This window comes from Rhineura floridana, chromosome 6 (assembly GCF_030035675.1).
Source record: "Rhineura floridana isolate rRhiFlo1 chromosome 6, rRhiFlo1.hap2, whole genome shotgun sequence".
Lineage (NCBI taxonomy): Eukaryota > Metazoa > Chordata > Lepidosauria > Squamata > Rhineuridae > Rhineura > Rhineura floridana.
This window is the reverse complement of record NC_084485.1, coordinates 78,108,022-78,129,828: the sequence shown is the minus strand read 5'-3', so window position 1 is coordinate 78,129,828 and position 21,807 is coordinate 78,108,022. Positions and strand designations below refer to the sequence as shown.

The window sequence follows — 21,807 nt, the reverse complement described above, 5'->3', positions numbered from 1 at the left end:
CTTTACAGGATGCCTTTCAATAAAATATTGGACCCACCTCCAGACAGGTGTCATCTCAGAAGCACTAGATGATCACAGAAATATTTTTAAAGAGTACTAAGAGATGCCATAGTTACTGTTTTTATTTTTATTTTACATATTCTTCTACATAGTAAATGTAGACTGTTGATGACGGTACTACTGAATCTATACCAAATCAATTATTGAAGTATTTGTTGTTTTTATAAACTCCTTTTTCACTGGAAGTCTCATACCACACAAAAAAACCCCTAAAATGGAGTGGAGGGGATAGAAACAAGGTGACAGAAATGCCCCATTTTTTGTGGGTATCAGCTCAACAACATCTCATCACAGGGAATCAAAACTTTTGCAATGCAACTGACAACATGAAAGGGAGAAAAACTGCTGTAGAAGAAACTGCCATGAGTGCCCACTTCCCCGAGACAGACACTTCAGCATCTGCACAAGGATGGCAGACTCAGGTCCCCTCAAGTGATGAGCAGTCAGCTAATGGAGCTGCTAGCCCACTTTCTCAGAGCTGCCAGGTATACACAAACAGACGCACACACAAAACCACACCTCCCACTCCCCAGTAAAAACTCAAGCCTCAATACACAAATATCATGCCCATTCTGCCACTCTAACTTTCAGGGATTCACCTTCTGTGGTGGTCTGAGCAAAGTCCCTCTTACAGGAAGTTTCACATGCCCATCTCCCGTCAAAGACTTTAAATAGCATGCCCCATAAAACACAACATTGCCACTCCAACCCATTAAATATAGCAGACGGGCTTCACTTATCCTTCATACATCTGAGAATTCCTGATGAATCCGAGCAGCTGCAACTCAAAACCATCCAACCCCAGAAGGTAGAAAGGAAAAGATATTTCCCAACACTTACAGATCTGGCAGTGTGAAGGGCCTCACCAAGCGTCAGTCTTTTTTCCACCTGGAAGCCAAGACCCTGACAGGCTATGCAAGGAGCATCCCATCACCTTCTACCCCAGCATGGACCAAGATGCCTCCAGGGTACACTTGGGGTGGCAGAGTGCCCACAAGGAGGCTACTGAGGACTGATCAGACATAGGCGCCTGCTGCTGCTGTTGCCGGTGTTTCACAGCCTCTTCTCTGCGAGCTGCAGTCCCACAGGATTCCAGCTCCAGAGCCGGCTTGGGCTGTACCAACCACAGCTACGTGGGGGGAGAGGGAGGAGACAAAAATAATTACAGACTCTTCCAAGAGACAGGCAGAGCCACAGAGAGGCAAGAAGCCACCAGTCGGTGGCCAAGAGGCAGAGCTGACTGTTGGCATCAAAGTAAGGAGGAGTTAACCCCTAAAGTGCCAGCCACAGCTGCAGACATCCCCTCTCTTTCACTCGCTCAGACAGGAGGCAACAGCAGAGATCTGCCCACACAATCAGATTTCCAGAGGAACACAGCACCACATACTGGTTGCTTGGTGTTGTAAGAAAAAGTGGAGTGTTGGACAAAAGCTGGTCTGACTTTAAGACTGTATGTGTGTCATGCGTGTACACACATTGCACACACAAAGGATGTGGGTAAGCACACATGCAAAAAATCATACTTTCCCCCCACTGAAGGTCACTAGCATACCTGATATGCATACATACATATTCCACACAGCAGCCAGTTCCCAAAGTGCGATTCTCAGTCCTACCCAAACATTAAACCCCACTGGGGCCAGAATCCAGGGAGTGCTACCCCTTACCAAATTCCTCCTGCACCAGCCCCCCAAGAATAACTCTTCTCCTTTCTGTACCAGATCACCTCTCTCAGGCTCACTGATGACCCCAGTGCTGATCATTAGGAATCACTACTTTCCAAACTGCACAGTCTCACCCTGACCCTATTCCGTTGCTACCATTGCCAAGTGCATTAAGACAACTCCAAGCTAGAATTGGGTTAGTTCCAAGGTGGGGCAGGGAAAGGCAGGCTGTGCTGTATATAGGGATGCGGCTCAGCCGTGAGGGATGGAGGTGAAATTTTTGGCAGAGGCTGGCCCTGAGCTGTGTCTCCAAGAGCTGCAGCCTCTGGTTAATTAAGACCAATCAATAACCTGTGAGGAACAGCTGCCCTTCCTGTTCCCACAGGAGGTAATGCAAGTGCCCGTGCTCTGACTCTGCTGTCACCGAGATGAAGGGCCTCAGGGGTGACAGTGATGGGCATTTCATTCCTCAGTTGAGTCCTCGAAGGCAGACGGTCAGCAGGCTTTGGAACCCTGCCTAGCAATCTCTCTGTTTCTGAGGAAGGCGGTGGCTGCAGCAGCACCACAATCGCTTGCACAGCCTGCAGCCTCTGGTTCTGCACAGCCTGGCCACAGTACCTGGCCATGGAACTAGTTCCTGTTGTTAGAGAACCAGATCCAACCCATTGGGGTACTTGCATGCAAACCTCCCGAGGGAAACAATGTTGAGTGCTACCTCCAAAGCAGCCAAGTCCAAAATCTCCGTAGAAGAGTTCCAAGCTGAACTGTTCATAACTGGGTTTTTCAACCCAGTTAAGGTAAGCCTCCTTTTGTCCACATCTGTGAGGAATCAATCTTTTAGCATGGCATCGCCTGTGTTTTGGAACTCCTTACCTATTCATATTAGGCAAGCCCCCTAGCTATACTCTTTTAGATGCCCACCTAAAACTTTTTTTTAATTCAGCAAGCCTACCCAAACCTATAATTTGGTTTTTTTATAATGTTTTTAAAAGAAAAAATGCTCTTTTTATTGGTGTATTATTTGTATACTTTATATACACTACTTAATTTTTATTATTAAGCAGTTTTATAATTTTTTCTAAATAAAAATAAACAGAATTGTTTTTTTGTAGGGGTATATCTTTACTTCACATGCATACTGGGGGTGGAGAGATACAGATCATCAACCAAGGCTTTTGAGGAGACTGTCACCTAAACACTAGCATTAGGAACATTAGGAAGCATGACCAAAAAAAAATTATATCAATAATATATATATTACTTGGCCTTGATTTGACAACAAAGCCACAAGACGATAAGAAGTGCATGTGCATCTCAAAGTTAAGCAAGATCTAAGGTAGAATATGTAAAGAAAAACAAAGCAGCTCTTGGCCCCTAATGAGTGAAAGTGCTATCAAAGAAGAGTAAGAAGCATCAGAACCTTCTCTAGCATTCTAAAACATACTAAAAGACTCCCAACATGAGAGTTGTGTAGATCATGAAAAATTATGGAATGCTTAAAACGAAATGAGGGTGCAACAGCATCTGATTGTCCTACATTCTGGACAAGAGGCTACTGTAAGGTCAGAATATGGAGAAACCAGTTGGTTCCCAATCGGAAAGGGTGTGAGACAGGGATATATTTTATCATCCTATTTGTTTAATCTATATGCAGAATATATTATACAGAAAGCAGGATTGGACCAAAACGAAGGAGGTGTGAAAGTTGGAGGGAGAAATATCAATAATTTAAGATATGCAGACGATACCATATTACTAGCAGAAACCAGTAATGAATTGAAACGAATGTAATGAACGTTAAAGAGGAAAAGCAGGACTACAGCTGAACGTCAAGAAGACTAAAGTAATGACAACAGAAGATTTATGTTACTTTAAAGTTGACAATGAGGACATTCAACTTGTCAAGGATTATCAATACCATGGCACAGTCATTAACCAAATCTGAGGCAATAGTCAAGAAATCAGAAGAAGGCTAGGACTGGGGACGGCAGCTATGAAAGAACTAGAAAAGGTCCCCAAATGCAAAGATGTATCACTGAACATTAAAAAGTCAGGATCATTCAGACCCGATCTCTATGTATGGATGTGAAAGTTGGACAGTAAAAAAAGTAGATAAGAGAAAAATCAACTCCTTTGAAATGTGGTGTTGGAGGAGAACTTTGCGGATACCATGGACCACAAAAAAGATAAATAATTGGGTGTTACAACTAATTACACCAGAACTGTCACTAGAAGCTAAAATGATGAAACTGAGGTTATCATACTTTGGACACATAATAAGACTTGATTCACTAGGAAAGACAATAACGCTGGGGAAAAAGAAGGGAGTAGAAAAAGAGGAAGACCAAACAAGAGATGGTTTGATTCCATAAAGGAAGCCACAGACCTGAACTTACAAGATCTGAACAGGTTGGTTTATAACCGATGCTATTGGAGGTCACCGATTCATAGGGTCACCATAAGTCGTAATCTACTTGAAGGCACATAATCACAACAATTAATTTTTAGTAAGTACTTGTTAAGATCCCTGCGTCACAATTTTGACTGCAAGTAACAAAGTTAACTATTCAGTTACGGAAAGCATAAAAATGGCATCCTTAAAGTAAAGCAACAGTTGTCTAATGCAGTGTTCTTCAACCTCGGGTCTTTGGACTAGTGGATCAAATAATGTCTGATCTCATTTTCTCCAAAATTTCATAATAAGAGGGCAGTGCCATTATGTATTCCAGAAGGTGGCAGAGCAATTTCAAAGAATTCAGCAGTAAGAATGATCTTAGCACAGCCAACTTGATGCGAGCCTCCAAGGAAATTATGTTGAAGCCCTGCTGTTAAGAGGTCGCTTTTAAGCACATTTGTCTGTTCTTGACAGTCTGGAGATAGAGTCTTAAAGCATATTGTAGGCCACTGTGAACTAAAAGCCTCTAAATATCAACAATAAAAATCCAAACAAAATCAAAATCAAAATCAGTCGTTCATGCTCTGGTAACTTCTAGATTGGACTACTGCAATGCGCTCTACGTTGGGCTGCCCTTGAAGATAGTTCGAAAACTACAGTTAGTCCAGAATGCAGCGGCCAGATTGTTGATGCGGACCAGAAGGTCCGCTCATATAACACCTGTTTTGGCCCGTCTGCACTGGCTTCCTATTTGTTTCCAGGCTAAATTCGAAGTGCTGGTTTTGACCTATAAAGCCTTACACGGCATGGGACCGCAATACCTGGTGGAGCGCCTCTCCCAATATGAAACTACCCGTACACTGCGCTCAACATCTAAGGCCCTCCTCCGAGTACCATCCTATCAAGAAGCTCGGAGGATGGTGACTAGAAATAGGGCCTTTTCGGTTGTGGCTCCCGAACTGTGGAATGGTCTCTCCGATGAGGTGCGCCTGGCGCCGACGCTGCTATCTTTTCGGCGCCAGGTGAAAACCTTTTTATACTCCCAGGCATTTTAAAGTGTATTTTTACAGTATTTTATTACTATGTTGTATTCTGGATGTTGTTTGGTTTTCGTATTGTTTGTGTGTTTTTGTTTCTTGAGTTATTGTATTTATTGTATTTATATATTGTGCTTGCTTTTACCTTTTATGTACACCGCCCAGAGAGCCTTCGGGCTTAGGGCGGTATATAAATTAAATTAAATAAATAAATAAATAAAATAAAATATCCCAAAGGTCTGAGTCTTGACTAAGAATCAAACAACACACTAGGATTGCTCCAGTCCAGCTAATGCTCTAAGATACGCATATAGCTGTCATTACCTATGTATGAACAAGCTGGGGGATAAACAAGCTTGGAGCTTGCTGGTCTTTCACAGACAAAATAGCAAGTGGCTTTGGGGGGTTCAACACCGGAGAGAAGATCAGGCTTCAGTCTGCAAGTTGTACCCTGTTGTGAAGAAAATAATTTTATACCTATGGGGGGGGAAGCATTGGACACAGTGCAATCCTACCCATGTTTACTCAAAAGTAAGGCCCATTTGTTTTCTATGGGGTTTACTTCCTAATAACCCCTTTTACTAGTGCCTTTTCCCCTTCGGTTGAGGATGCTGCTGCTTTGGATTTCCTGCATCAAGCAGGAGATTAGACTAGATGGTTTATAAGGCCCCTTTCAACTCCATGATTGTAGCCTAAAGAAACTTCCAGTTTCATTTTAATCAAAAGACCCAGCATCCTTTGCCTCCTTCTTAAGAGCTTATGTTCTAGACATTTTTTCTCAAATAACCAAAATGACATGAGATGTATGTTCTGCAGCAGCATCTAATGTTTCACTGGGAAATTATGTCTTTGTCTCCCTTTGAAAATTGTGCTGTGCTATGCACATCTACCGAATCCATCACAATGTTAACAATAGATGCACACTGAAGCTGCATCATTTTCACAGGCAGGCATCTTTAGCCTTTTAATGACTGCCTAACAGAACTGCCTCATCTTGGTGACAGCTCTAGGTTAGTGAGGAGAGAGCTTAATCACTTGTCCCAGTTCAGAGGACACACAAAACCAAACCTTGGCTTTATTTATGATGGTGCAGCAGAAAAAAGGACCAGGGAAGAGCAGTGTGGCTCCAAGCTCCTCTCTGGAGCAAAAATGTGTTCCTGTTGTGTACAGGAGCCATGTCAGAAACAGGTAATGGTGGAGTTAGGGACTATTAGCCTCTGGACACAATGATCTTACAGAGAACTCCCTCTTTAGAGAGTAATGTGCATTATTTCACTTACTTTAAAATGTGGTACGCCAGCCCTCCTGTGTTTGGGGTCCTCCTTCTCCATTTGCTAAGTGGGGCCCTGGAGCACTGCTTCCCAAAGCTCTACTCCAACAGCACCACTGGAACAAGGTGGCAAATCTAGTGCAGACATCACTGCAGTAAAGGAATAGCACCTGTCCTGGATAACACCTATTGTATGCAGTTGGCTGAGTACATGACACCACTTCCTTACCGTTGGTCCTGTGTGCATCCTCGGCCATAGGCATGCTCTCAAAATAACTGTTGATAATAACAATTGTGGTGCTTGGTTTAACATGAGTAGTATACTGACAACATTGTAATGTCTGTCATATAAGCAACTGTATCTATGAAGCTTCCCCATCTCCCTGCCCTGCCCAGTTAATGTTTCCTGAAGAGAAGAGAAAGGCATTACTTTCCCCCCCACTGTCTTCAATTCCTACCCAGCTTTGATTTTGACTAAGCCCATATGCTTTTCCACTGCGAGCTGCTATCTCACTTTCTAATAAATGTGTCTTTGGAATGCTATAAAACACCATGAGGAACAGAAACTGAATTCAGCAACATGGAATAAGATCTTCAGCCACAATGATGAAACTGAGGTTATCATACTTTGGACACATAATGAGAAGACCTGATTCACTAGAAAAGACAATAATGCTGGGAAAAACAGAAGGGAGTAGAAAAAGAGGAAGGCCAAACAAGAGATGGATTGATTCCATAAAGGAAGCCACAGACCTGAACTCACAAGATCTGAACTGGGTGGTTCATAACAGATGCTATTGGGGGTCGCTGATTCATTGGGTCGCCACAAGTCATAACCGACTTGAAGGCACATAACAACAAAATTTTGTGGACTTATTTGCAAGGCTGGTTCAGTGGTTTTGTCACCACACCCCAGAGATAATTCTTCTTCTATATAGCTCTTCCGCATCTGGCTTATACCAGAGACTATTCTGTACCCATGACTGTTTTTAGTTTTATTCATCTAGAGTTGTTGGGGTTTTTTTAGTTGAATTAGTCACACAAGAGAGAAAACACACTTTGTAACAGGTACAAAACTAAACAGAGAGAGCGCAAGCGCAACCACCAAGTACTGGTTCAACTCTGTTAAGACCATAAATAACTACATGCTCCATGTGGCCTTGATCCTTCAATCAGGACCCATTTTGTATACTGTTACATGGGGTTACATCAGTTGCTCCAAAGCAGTGGGACAATCACTTTCCTCTCCTTACTGGCTTTTAGGAACAGTTTCAAGACAAGATCTTGTTAACCTTGCTTTTCATTTTGATAGCTAGTTTGCTGTTATTTTCCATACAGCCGGCCATTCTTCACCAATGCCTTTTAATGGCTTTAATGTTTTGATATTTATTTATTTTATTACATTTCTGTCCCACCCCTCCTCCCAATAGGAGCCCAGGGTGGCAAACAAAAACACTCTAAAACATTATAAAAACAGACATTAAAATACATCTTTAAAAACATTTTAAAACCTTTAAAAACATCTTAAAAAGCAATTCCAACACAGACGCAGACAGGGATAAGGCTTGTTTTAAAAAGGAAGGTCTTCAGTATGTGCCAAAAAGATAACAGAGATGGCACCTGTCTAATATTTAAGGGGAGGAAATTCCACAGGGTAGGTGCTGCCACACTAAAGGTCCGTTTCCTATGTTGTGCAGAATGGACCTCCTGATAAGATGGTATCTGCAGGAGGCCCTCACCAGCAGAGTGCAGTGATCGACTGGCTATATAAAGGATAAGACAGTCTTTCAGGTATCCTGGTCCCAAGCTGTAAAGGGCTTTGTACACCAAAACTAGAACCTTGAACTTAGCCCAGTAGCTAATGGGTGTTTACTGTGCGTTGCTTTGGGTTATGGAAAGTCAGCTTTAGAAATTATTTAAATAAATAAAAATATGAAAAAGAGGAGGACACTTCAGGAAATTCACTTACAAAAAGTCAGAATGTGAATTAACATTGCAATGCAATAGGACTGCACTGAAAGATTTCTAAAATCAACACAAGAAGCCTAGTCATTCTTTTCACGGAAGATTTAGCAATAACATATTTTTAAATGTTCTCACACACATAAATAAAGGAGGAACCTACACTTTCTAGACCCCGTCCACCAGTCATGGAATGCTCTTTGAAAACACACATTCTCCCCCATTCCCTGCCTTTGAATGTTGCACTACCATCCATAATCCCAACCTTGGATCCCCCAAAGCCTTCATCACTCTGTTTCTGCCCCAAATACGCAGAAGCCATCTTCTCTTATATCCCCATTACCCTACTTCCCTGGTCCTTATTAGCACTCGCTAAGTCCAGGTCCCAACTTCACAGCCATTTCCCATTTGTAGACTGGAACAATTCTCACCTCCTGCACTTCAGTCCTTTTCTCTGCTGTCTCAGCTTATTATTGCCAAGATCTGTCTGTAACTAAAGGAGCACCCCCTGGTTGTTACGTGGCTGTAATATTTGTTTTTGAGAAAAGTTTCTTAAGTCACACAGTATGATCATCCTGTTCTAGGAATTTTCTCCCATGAGGACCACAGAGTAAATATGATTATGTTCTCAGGATTTTCTCCCAAGAGGACTAGTCACTATTATTCTTAAGGTTTTTTTAAAAAAATGAAATTCTCAGAAAATATTCTGGCTGCCCAAAGAAAACTAAGTAAGAGGTTTGATCAGAGCAGCTTGCTTTTCAACAAACTTAAAACAGAATTCCCAGCCGCTATTTATCCTTATCAAGCTCTTAATTTTGCTGGTAAAGATATATATATATATCATTCACATATATAGATAGTTTAACCCTTCCATCCTGTTTCTCAAATATTCCCTATACTCTTCAAAGAATGTGCATCTCAAAAAGCAGTATTGTTATCCTTTCTCCCAGGAGCACACATGCTGTTCTTCTCCTTTTTTCCTTACTGTTACAACAGCCACCCCATCTGTTCTGCACATGCATAGTGCTCCACCGCTCTAGGGGACAAAGGTGGGTCATTTAACAGAGCAGAGGAAAGCTGACTCAGTGGTTAGAAAGACTCAGCAAATTTGAATGCAGTCCTTTGCCATGCCCGTTTCTGTTCGATCCTGGACAAGTCAAGGACAGGACAATTCCCAAAGTGCTCCAGAGTGAATGCAACTGAGTTTCGCTGACAGATAAAAAGCTTGAGTATGGGGACAGCCAGGGCAATTCTGTTGCACAGACTCTACTGCACAATTATGTCAAAGAGCTGTGCGAGCACCTGAGTAAAAATAATAATAATTCAAATTCTACACTAAATTAACCTTGGATACTCAAATTCTGCAGTCAGAACATATGGACATGGGCATATTTTTACTCAGTGTGCTAAATCCAGTAATGATGTTTTCAAAGACAGTTACTTGGGACAAAAACTGGGATCAATGAAGTGTATCAAAACTGAACATAAGCAAACCTTTAGGGTTTTGAAATTATACCCACAGAGGAGGAAATGAAGCAAAACTGTTGAGGATACCAAAGCACCACCCCCTTAACACTGGAAATCCTGCTCAGCCTGCTCATCACCAGCCATCTTCTGAAGTTTCACTAAGGGTTAAAGCAGGAATGAAGATCCTGTGGCCCTCCAGATGTCTTTGGACTTCAACTCCTACCAGTTCCAGCCAGCATGGGCAACTGTCAGGGATGATGGGAACTGTTGTCCAGCAACATCTGGAGGAGCCCAGATTCCCCGGGCTCAAGAAACCTGCTTCTTCATGGAAATGGAAACTACCATCATCAACAAATCAGGTTTTGTACCTTTTATAAGATCTTGTGCTTGCACTGCAACTTTATAGACACAGATAGCACTATACACAGCCCTGACATTAGTTCCTCCTGTATTGCAGAAGTAAAATGGAATTGTAAGGATACTGTTACATTTGGGGAAATAGCTGAAAGCATGTCTGGCATTTTTCAAGCAGTTTTAAAAACACCCTAAGCAGCCAGGCAAGCCTCATTCTGACTTACAGTGGTCTCAACTGTGCAGATGTATTTTCCTTCTAATTGCAATATGGTAATAATGAGCCAGCAATCTGTGAACAAGTACTAGAGAACAGAGGTAGAAACATGTTGTTCCTTTCAGATCTTACTTCCATAAATGCTTAAGTCTGCAGATTCCCACACTCACACACACTTTGAAACAAAGGTACTCCAAAAAAAGATGCTCTTAGTATTTCACACTCTGAAGAGTACTGGCAAAATCTGATTTACAGTCAGACAGGCTGATACAATATAATGAAGTATTCTGTATTGGGAATACATTAAAAACCATCTACGCAGTATGCAGAATGACATGGTTGAATTCAGAAGCAATACACTTCAGACTGCAGAAGGCTTTAAAGGAGGACTAGACAAATTCATGGAGAAGAAAGTATCAGTGGCTACTAGCCATGACAGCTATATTCTGCCTCCACTGTTGCAGGCAGTATGCCACTGAATATCAGTTGCTGGAAATCGCCAGTGGTAAGAATGCAGTTGTGCTCAGGGCCTGCTCGCAGGCTTCCCAAAGGCATCGGACTGACTGCCGGGAGAACTGAATGCTGGACTGGATGGACCTTTGGCCTGATCCAGCAGTGCTTTTCTTATGTTCCTATGTGGGAGAATTCAACATTTTTATTATGACCACCATCACACACCAGTGAAAGGTTTACACTAAACCTTACTCCCTCGTGTTCTAGTTTACTGCATACTTTGGAGTTTTTCATTTATTAAACTTCTTATAACAAGAAATATTCATTATTTAATTAATCATATACAGAAAAGACAAGCTACAATACTGAATACTGGAACTCTCCTTCTTTCTGCTCGTGCTTGGGAGAGGTCACCTCAGCTGCAACACAGAAAGCTAAACGATGGGCAGTTCTCTAGGCCGTTCTGTCTTCTTAAAACCAAGACATTCTATAGAACCAGAACTGGCCGCTGTTCATTTACTACAGGAATGGAAACAGAAGGCAACGCCAAACCCATTCCCTGTCACAGAAACATAGGACACTGCCTTATACTGAGACAGACCATTGGTCCATCCAGCTTAACCTTGTCAATGCTGACTGGCAGATCTGCAGGGTTTCTTTCCCAGCCCTACCTGGAGATGCTGGGGATTGAACTTGGGACCTTCTGCACACAAAGCAGATGCTCTACCACTGAGCTATGCCTTTTCCCCCCACATGTAACCCTCCCTACTTTCATCCTCTGCTTGGGCACTCCAAGCTGCATGATGAGAAACAAGTGGAGGAAGAACTGATTCAGAGGAACAATCTAGAACAGCACTATTACCTATTATGTTAAAAACGCCCTCTCCAAATGATGTCAAGGGCCAGTAAACAGAGTCTTCAGAATGCAACTTAGGAAGGATTCAGATCCAGGCTGCTGGGAATGCAGTATTTTAGAGGCCAAAATCCCATTCGGGGTTTCCAGTCTGAAGAAAGGAAATACTGTAAAATGACTTGCAGTAATTCCACATTGCCATAAACACTGGACAATCTAGATGTAGTAGTCAAGAGGTAGATATTTCAGGAAATAAAACGTTACCAAAAAAAGGAAAACAATGTGTAAAAATATACATGTCTTCCATCCACACTTTACACAGCATAATTCAATTCAGGCACCTCACTGCATGACATTTACCATAATATCCTGACTCCCATTCTCAGAAATATATACCTCCACACATACGCACATTAAACTTATCTAACCAGAGTCTATAACATCAATATGTACAGATTAGACAGCCATAATATATGTGTTGTTCAGTACCAGCTGTCTGGGCACTCAGAGCTCCAAATGAGGAGAACCCAGGCACTCATACAGATACAAGAAAGATGGCCATATGGAACAGCAGCCTGCTTCAGTGGGAGCAAATGCCACGTACCCTATCATGCAGTTGCAGTTCCTACATACCCACACACTGCAAATATGCTCACACATGAAGGAGTATGTGCATTTTATACACAAAGACTTCCATGCTTCCTACAGAAGACAGATATATTATCAGAGACAAAATTTCCAAAGTAAAACTCGAGGGTATCACTTTTGTCACTGCCATTTGATCATCACAAATAACCTACAGAGCACTACAGATACTAGCCCACATACTCCAAATTCAGCAACAGGGCAAAAGCCAATGAAGCAGGAAAAGTATAGTCAGCGCTGAATTTCTCAGAAAAGGGGATCCAGGGCTCACACACACCAAGTTATACTCTCTGACTTTAATGTGTTCCAGCTGTCTGGGATTGCTCACTAGGAATGAAACACACTCTGCACATTCTCAGATGCAATTCAATATTTATTACCACCTATTTCAGAGCAGTGCCTTGCAGTCAAAATACCACCACCCCCAATTTCTGGCAAGCAGTGATTAAAATTAAGCCCTAAATCTAAGAAATTAGGAAATGTGATTTTTCGGGGCAGGGGAAGAAGAGGGAGATCTCTTTTGGAGGTATTTGTTGTATTAATATGCAGTTCTTATTAAGTTTTTGTGGGCAATCTAAATATCCTTCCCTCAGCTAGCACTTCTGGTAGGAAGGGGATGGATGGTTATGATTAACATTTATTACTCGCCCTTCACCCAAGGGTCCCAGTGCAGGTTACACCAATTTTAAAATGCAGCATTAAAAACAACCTTAAAATCACAAAATAGGGTGGGTCCTAAAAATGCATGTCTCAGGTGTCAAAGGCCAGGGACTTCTACAGCATTCACCTAAAACTGTACAGCAAAGTTGCCAGATGCACCTTGGTGTAGAGGGAGTCCCACAATTTAGGGGCCACCACAGAGAATGCCCTCTCAGGCTGCCACTACCACCCAAGCTTCCAAGGGTGGCAGAACTACCAAAGGGGCCCCCTCTACTGATCTGAACATCTGAGAGGGTCTGTAGGGAAGGAGATGGTCTTTCAGATATCTACGTACCTTCCCCTCAGCTGGAGTATCAGTTGCAAGAAAAATCTCGAATGTAATTGGATTGAGTCCCATTTATTACTTTGTCCTTCCAAGTGTTTGTGGACAACATTCCCGAACACCCCCCCCCAAAATGTGCAAAATACATTACCCTCATCCAGAGCCTAGGTTTAAATCCACCATCCTAACGCCAGGGAGGTTCCTCCTTCCCAATTCAACAGCTACCATCCACTGGAACAGGGCTCCCTACAAGCAAACGGGGTGCCACAAACACTAGAGCTCTTCAATCGAATTGCCATGATATGCCTCAAAACGAACGTTTCTTTCATCCCTTTCCCGTTCTTGGGTCCTCACCCAATCCTATGCACGCTTACCTGGGAATAAGCCCCACTGAACACAACGGGACTTACTTCCGAGTAAAAAAAAAGCACCAGGATTGTACTGTTAAGCGTCTTTACCGCGTCTACTAAGCAGCCTATCAAGGGATCAACTATCTTTTTCAAGACGAAAGAAAACACATCACCGGAAAACGGGGGAGGGAGGAGAAGGAATGGGGGGGCGATCAGTGTTAATTTCCATCCGGCGGGTACTAGTATAGTGTCTAGTGGGTAAGGAGAGTGTACCCCATCCATGCTCACCTCCTGAAGTGGGAGCCTGAAGACTGGCCCGCTTTCTCAGTGGGGAACCGCTCTTGGGGGGCACATAGCCAGATAACATTTTGCTCCCTTCCGATGCTCCGCAGAAGTCTCAGAAGCGGCGCTGCTGCCACCGTGCTCAAGAAAGAGGCGGGGACTGGGCTGGGCCTCGCCTCTTGCCGCCGATTGATGGAGAAAGCGGTCCTCCCACACTGGGGGTGAGCCAAGAGTCGTCCCCGGCGAAGATCGAGATCCGATCCCGCGCTAGGCTCATCCTGTGTTCCCCCAAATCCGATACGCCAGTTAATGCGCTGCATGAAAAGGCAAGATCCGCGACCCTGTGCACCCTTACTTGGGAGTTAGTCTAATTCGAATCGGTGAGATTTGCTTCCGCGTAAACAGGCATGGCGGACAGGATCGGGATACATAGATCGGCTGGTTCATGGGGACCCAGACCGCAGTCCTTCTCTCCCCCCCCCATGCTGCCTAAAGGAGGGAGTACTGCACTCCCTCCACTGTGAAGGCCGCGCGCGCACACACGATCACACTCCACGTGCAATTAATTCAGAGTAACTACCTCTCCTAGTCCCCAGCTACACTAGCACCCTCCCACCTGTAAGTATTCATTGCAGAGAAAAAAAGCGGGGCGTTAGCCATCTCATTGTTTATTCAGAGTGTTGAAACAAGCGTGTTTACCAATCCCAAATTAATATGATCTTGAATATGCATCTGGTTGGCCGCTATGAGAACAGGATGCTAGACTAGATGAGCCTCTATGGTCTTCTGATGAAAACATGACCATGTCAGCCCCGTGGTAAAAACGGGCTTCTAGCCCCCACCCTCACTTGCTTTTCCCAAGGACTAGAGCGCTTGAGCCATACTTTCGGGGCTTCAGTGACAACGGGAATTGCTTAATTGCTTCTTCGGCAGCTTCACAACGGCAGCGACCGGATTTTTTTTTATTTATACCCCGCCCCTCCTTCCAGCAGGATTGTTATAACTGAAATGCCTCCTGCCCAGTTTTAATATTGTTGCTGCAGATGTGTTGTTTTTTATATTGTATTACTGTATTTTATTAATTGTATTTTAACAAATTTGTAAGTCGCCTAGAGTGGCCATTGGCCAGATAGGCGACGAAGAAATTAAATTTATTATTATTATTATTTATTATGACATTCAACGGATTTAACATGCAAGAGCCTCAATTTAGCTAGCTTGTCGGTTGAGCTTTAAAGACTCTTGTTTCTTTCCTCCCACCTCCAGAGCGGCCACAAAAGCCAGGCAGCCCCTTTTCCGAGAGTTCGCTTCTACCGGAAGCTTCCTGCCTCAAGAAGAGCCTCGATTTTGCCATCGGCCCAAGCAAACAAGGCCGAAGGAATAGATCGATGGTGGGGGAAGGGGGCTGTTTGTATTTGGCCGATCGCTCTGCCCCAGGCGCAAGGGCTTTCGCGGCCAAAAAGGCCAACGCGACACAATGGCCCAGATTTTGAACCGCTTAGCTCCTCCCACTTTGGCCTGGCTGGGCAGCTCCTGTAGAGATGCTCAGCGCCGGGCTCCAACGCCGTCGTCGGCTCAGCAAGGGAGGCGGGGCCTGCGGCCGAGGCGCGGCATTGGCGGCGCTCTCTGGCTCGAATCCGATCCTGGCAAATGACGTGCGCCCCGCAAATCCAAGCTGGTCTCCCTGGGGGACGAGTTTGCATACGAATAAGCCAGTTGCGCAAATAGTTAAGGGTTGGTTCAGCAGCTCAAGGAGCGGAGGGAAGGGTTTGGCTGGAGAGGAAATCTTGCATTTTGGAGTGGAGAAGCTAACCCGGCTCAACGCAAGAGGGCAGCGGAGGGGGCGGGGAAGTCTGCGGCGGAGGGGAAATGGCGCCGTTGACGAAAGGGCTGCTCCTGCGCCTACTGCAGCAGCCCCTTGTAAAGAATTCCTGGTTCATTATTATTCCCCGCAAAGTGGAATCGCGAACACCAAACGGCCTAGACATCGGTTGTCCCCTAGCCCAACTCTCCCAAATGACCCCGCTTCGCAACGTCTTAATTTCCACTTCCACCCCGCCTTGAGCGGAGGAAGGGAAAGCTACTACGGAAGACTTCAGCTCGCTACATCCGCTTCATAAACACACACACACTTTCCAGCCACATTCTCTCGCCTCTTTAATCGGCTCCACGTTACAGATCTCACAATGTGCGTGCGTCGGGTAACCGGAGATCGCCCCGCGTTCTGCCGCTAGAGACGCGATGGGGAACGACGAACGCCACCGCTGGTGCAGTCTTCACAACCCCATCCCGCTTTCGGGGTGGGGAGGCGTGCCCATAAAAGTTTTGAGGGATGCAAGCTGGTCTAGAGGAGGGAGGAACTCACTAAACGAGAGAAAGTTCCTCGGGTCGGCAGCTCAGGAATTAAAGCGTGGGTTAGGGGACCGAGATGTTGACAGAAGAGGAATGAGTTGGCAGCCGCGAAAAGCCCCAAACAGCGAACGCGCTTTCCTACCTGAAGCCATGCTGAGGAGTCCGTCAGGTACTGAAGAGCGAGCCGCAATTGCGCCTCACAGCTAGAAAGGACGCGGGGCAGGGGCAACCCCTCCGGACAGGGGCCGTTTCACAAGCACTTCCTGGCCCAGAGTCCCACCCCAGAACAACTTCTTAGTTTCTTTCCGAAAGCTGGCCCATAGCCTGGACGAGATATGCCAAGAGTTTGTGCCCCAGCCTGTCGGAGGACTTGAGGGGACTCAAATTCTGGACGCTAAGAGGAGGAAAGAGCTGTCACTGGAGAGAAGCAGCCTCTCCAAGATGCCTGCATTGCAAAATCAAATCGTGGCGCACAGGTAGGGTGTTCGAAGCCCCTCCTCCCGCCCTGGGTGCTCGTAGTGGGCGGTCTTTGAACAAGGAGTTTCATCTTCCTCAAAGAGGAGCGCCATCTCGCGGCAGTGTTAACTAGAATTTAGCCGTACGACTTGAGACAGCTCGAAACTTGAAGCAAGAGGAAAGATTGGAACTGTCCGAAGGTGGCATTCATGAATAAAGGAACTTAGAAGGGAAGTGGCAACGTGAAAACGCTGATAAAGCTCGGCAGGAGGTTAAATGCTATAATCTGTGGCTCGAAACGGGATAAAGTTTGTTTCCCCCCAAAAAAAAATACATATATTCATTAACTCGCCAATGCCAGAGATTCTGTGATATCATCTGCAACTGTTAAGTGAATGGCCACCGTTAAACGCTTTAATAATCACATTCTATACTGTCCACATTTCATTTCCCTGCCTTATGTCATATGCATTGGTGGTGGTGCCCTCCCTTTCAGTCATAGATACATCACTCATCATGAATACACATAGCTCCCTTTCATTCTGAATGAATCCAGAACATGTCCCATTTAATACATCACAGGGAATACATTCCTTTCACCCGATGTACAGAATGACAGACATTCAGATTGCATGTACCAGAAAAAGGCAGAATCCAGCTGTAATTGTAATCATACTTAGACGCAAGTCCCATGTATCAAGAGACAATAGTGCATCTTTATTAAATTATTTTTAGGACAATAAAGATTCTAATAAAGGCAGGGTGACCAAGTGGTAAAATCACAGATACTGTATGGCTTTGGTATTAAAATGAAATAAATACATCAGCGTCTGGTATAATTAAAAATGTTTTGCACTTTTAGCTTTCATAAAACTTGTATGTTTCCTCATGTGGACATTTTCCTTCTCTTATAGGGAAAACCATGATATCTTTAAATGTGCTGTTTGTATTTTTTTGTATCCTAGTAATCTTTGGCCTCATAACTGAGTGCCCATTGTTCTCCACATCTGGTTCAGGCACTCACAATGAGGATGAATTGTTCTATCATCTTGCCTAAAACTATGCATACCAAAGTGGATATTATCAAAAGTGATACAAAAGAGCATTTGGAGTTTAATATCTTTATCCTAATAGGCATGCAGCCCTCAGGCTCATTTCCTGTGACCCTCAGCATCATCCAGCTCTCTGTGGTTCCCTCTTGCTCTCCAGAGCACCTGTCTGGGAATTGCTTGTGTTTGTGCACATGAGCTTGAGAGAGACAGGTAGAGAAGGGATGGGGTGGCATAGAGAGAGAAAGAGCTATGCAATGCTGCAAACTCCTCCCACTTTTGGCTCTGGTTCTGCCCATTTCTTACTCTGACTCCACCCCACCATGATGTCCCTCCCACCACTTTTCCTGTAGACGTAATTTTTTGAGGCCCAGGAAAAACTTGTAACATGGACCTCCTCCCACACATATATCACCATCTCATGAGTCATGAAATAAAGGTTTCTATTTTAATCCTAAAACAACATTTTCTACATTTCTGAAATTGGCCCTTTCCCACTCTGCCCCCCCCTTTTTAAGTCTCGACCGCAAAAAATGTCCTACAACACTTGCAGCCTATTTTGTAATCTTTTGGGTGCTCTTAATAAAGTTATTGTGTCCTATTGCTAGTTTGATTTATTTAAAAATTTCCCTAATGGACCAACATAGCTGCAAACATTTTATAAACAGACCAATTCTCCTAAATCAGTTCTAGGTTTTTTCCCAACACTCCAGAGCAGATTTGGGGAGGGTGCGAGGAGAGGAGATGGGGGAAGGTCCATTGCGCAAGGGAAAATCCTTACACTGATGGAACAAGTTAGTTAGATACCACCCATTCTCACATTCTCAATTTCATAACCCAAGGTAAGACAATTCTATTAATTGTCTTTAAATACATCACATTTTACATTCATTAATATAATCTTTGTTCTTAAAATTCATTAATTTTGTCCAGTCAAGATTTCCTGTAACTATATTATAATAATTTTTAAAATCATCAAAATAATTCCTCTAGAGCAGGGTCTGTTCACCTTTTCCCATCTTGATTCTCCTTTGCTCTTTAATCCTTTGCCAGTTTGGTAAATTTAATTAGCTTTGCAGTTTAATCAGCTTCCAGTATTTGATCTCCCAGTCTTTCATTGCTGGGGCTTTTTGCCTTTTTCCAGTTCTGTGCAAGTATGACTGCAGCTGCCATTAATATATAATAAATTAGTCCTTTTTCTGCTTCTGCATCTTTCACTTTTATACACCCCACTCTTTCATGAAAAATGATTAGTTCAAACTCATCATTGTTTTTGAGCACAGCAGATTCCCTAGCAATTCCTTGGTTCTCTTACATAAGATTAACCACCAGTCGGGGCTAGAGGGTATTTCCTTGAAGCACCTTCTAAGGAAGATATGGTTAACTGGAGTGTTGCATTAGTAGAGAGATAAAGATAGCCCTATAATGTACACATTTACTAATCATGATCCTGGGAATTTAGGAACACAGGCTGTGCTAGTAGGAATTGTCTTTACGCGCCTCCACTCCTGTGCTTTTAAGAGCAGCCTGACCAGCAGAAATGTATCAACTGACACTTTTTCCATCTTTTATTTCTATGCCAGGAAAAATCCTTACCTAGTAAATGTCTGAGGGTCAGGCTGCATTCAAAAGCACAAAATCATCACTATTAAAAGATGGTAATCCTATATGTTAGGATAGTTCAGTGATCTATCTAGAGCAGTAGTCTGTATTAGAAAGGCACTTCCATTAAAGTGTTGGAATGCCCTGGACATCATCATTCCCCATTTAGTTCACCTCCAGGGGTCAGAGGTTTAGAAATGCACAAACAACATGTTATGTTCTACCCTCATTGTCGCAAGGCCTGGCCTCCAAGAGGTCTTCAGTATCTTCAAAGGTTGTGCAGGGGGAAGGGAGATTTCCACCTTGTTGTTTTTCCCATTACTGTGTTGCAAGAACCCCTGCACTTGGCTGACTTTCTCTTCTCCTAAAGATACAAGATCAGTCTCAGGCCCTGAACCTGGCAACCCTAACCTAAAATAGTTTATTAGACTTCACATGTCTCATGACTTGGTACTGGTTAAAACTAGGTCCAGTAGGCCTCCCTAACAAAGGAATAAGTTGTTTTGATTCTTTCCAAGGGAAATTTAGGTTTAACCAAAGATACGATCTGCTGCCTGGTAGAGGTGAAGAAGTGGGATCACATGAGCCAGAGCATTAGGGTCACTATGTTTGAAAAAGTACAAGGTTTGAGTCACATTAATCCAGGCTTCCCCAACCTGGTGCCCTCCAGTTGTTTTGGACTATAACTCCTATCAGCCCCAGCCTTATGGGACTTAATAGTCCAAAACAGATGAATCCCCATCTGTATCAAAAGGCATATTGTGATGCTTCAGTAGTGCGCAGTACTCCTTTACTGGATCAGAATGAACAACAGTAATACAATGTACATCCCTATCTGGGGCCACTAACTGTTACATTAAACTAGCCCAAAACAACTAGAGTTAGATGGGAGTTAGTGTTATTTTTATTATTATTTCTTTGGAGAGTCTGCAAAGAAAAACCCAGCCAGTGGGGGGGGGGGTTGTGTGTTTGCAGGGATGGGGGAGAAGAAGAGAGGAAACAGCAACTTGGTTATGTCTGCAGTGTGTTTTCCCTCCATACTTTTGCACAGTGACAGAATACTGTGTTTTCATTGGTCAGAAACGTGAGCAAGTGGGAGTCCTGAAGAGTCCTGTGGTTGGGGCACAGTTTGATGGAACTGAAAGACCTTTAAGCTGCTGCATGAGATAGGTTGTATCCAGTGGTTGTCCTATTCAGAGTAGACACATTGAAATTAATAGACCTGAGTTAGTCATATCCATTCATTTCAGTTGGTCTACTCTGAGTAGGACTAGCATTAGATAAATTCCCATACATTTAAAGCACTCTTACACCACTTTAACAGTCATGGCTTCCCCCAAAGAAACCTGGGAACTGTCATTTCTTGGGGGTGCTGAGAGTTGTTAGGAGACCCCTCGCAGAGCTACAGTTCTCAGCACCCTTAACAAACTACAGTTCCCGGGATTCTTTAGGGAAGCCATGGCTGATAAAGTTGTACAAGAGTGCTTTAAATGTAAGGTATGCAGAGGAAACTATAGCATCCAGTGGTTGTGGTAGCCTTATCTACAGGCCCTTCACTTGGACCAGGATTCCTGGTAGCCCAGACAAATTTTCTTCACATTAGTCTGTATCATTCTGCACATCTAAGAGCTGTAGCTGCTGCTTTTTAACAAGCATTCATAGGACAACTATATCAGTACTGAATGTTTCAAAGGAGCATAATCCCAGTACAAAGACCTGGAAGACAAGATCTGATTTCAGATTCTGCTTCAACTGTAGACCCACCAGTTTGTCTTGCACATATCTGTATCTGCCAACCTCTATTTCTGTATCTGGGAACAGTAATAAACTTCACAGAGTTGCTGTGGAGCTCAACAAGGCAGTATGACCTCTGGACCTGAGGGATAGGATGGGCTAAAAGCAGGGGTGTAGTCATCCAGGGTCTTGGGGGTGTCTTAGACCCCTTACTCTTTTGGGAGCAGGGTCCCTAATGTCTCCAGCATCTTACTGGCCAATCAGCGTGAAAGGGAAGTGTGTTAGCCACTAAGAAGAGTCTTCTAATATGCTTCCTTGTCCTTTCCTGTTGACTGGAGCCAATCAGAGTGAAAGGAGGGGAGTCAGCCACTGAGAAGGCTCTTTTCAGTAGCTAGCACTCTCCCCTTTCATGCTTATTGGCTCCTAGGGACTTCCTTTGCTGTGGGAGAAGGCATTAGCAAGGATCTTATTCTCAACCCAGTAGCAAAAAAGGGGGGGGGAGGATATGGCTGCGGCTGCACTTCTGAATTTGCCACTACTGGCTAAAAATCTAAGAAAAGGATATGGACGAACAATCTGATGGAAAGACAGTGTGAATGATCAGGGACATAGCTGTTTGTGACCTT

At 43.8% G+C, this 21,807-nt stretch overlaps 1 protein-coding gene across 2 annotated transcripts in view; it reads right to left on the bottom strand.

Moving 5' to 3' along the window:
- Positions 1 to 16,862, bottom strand: part of AMPD2 (adenosine monophosphate deaminase 2) — a 55,575-nt gene extending 38,713 nt beyond the window's left edge. Inside the window, exon 1 of one of the 2 annotated variants that reach the window (XM_061632582.1) lies at positions 16,483 to 16,862. In XM_061632582.1, coding sequence (XP_061488566.1) covers positions 16,483 to 16,492 — 10 coding nt within the window. In that variant the 5' untranslated portion in view covers positions 16,493 to 16,862. Of the gene's footprint in view, positions 1 to 13,994; positions 14,271 to 16,482 lie in introns of those variants that run through there. The other variant, XM_061632580.1, reaches the window with a different exon arrangement.
- Positions 16,863 to 21,807: the final 4,945 nt, after the last annotated feature.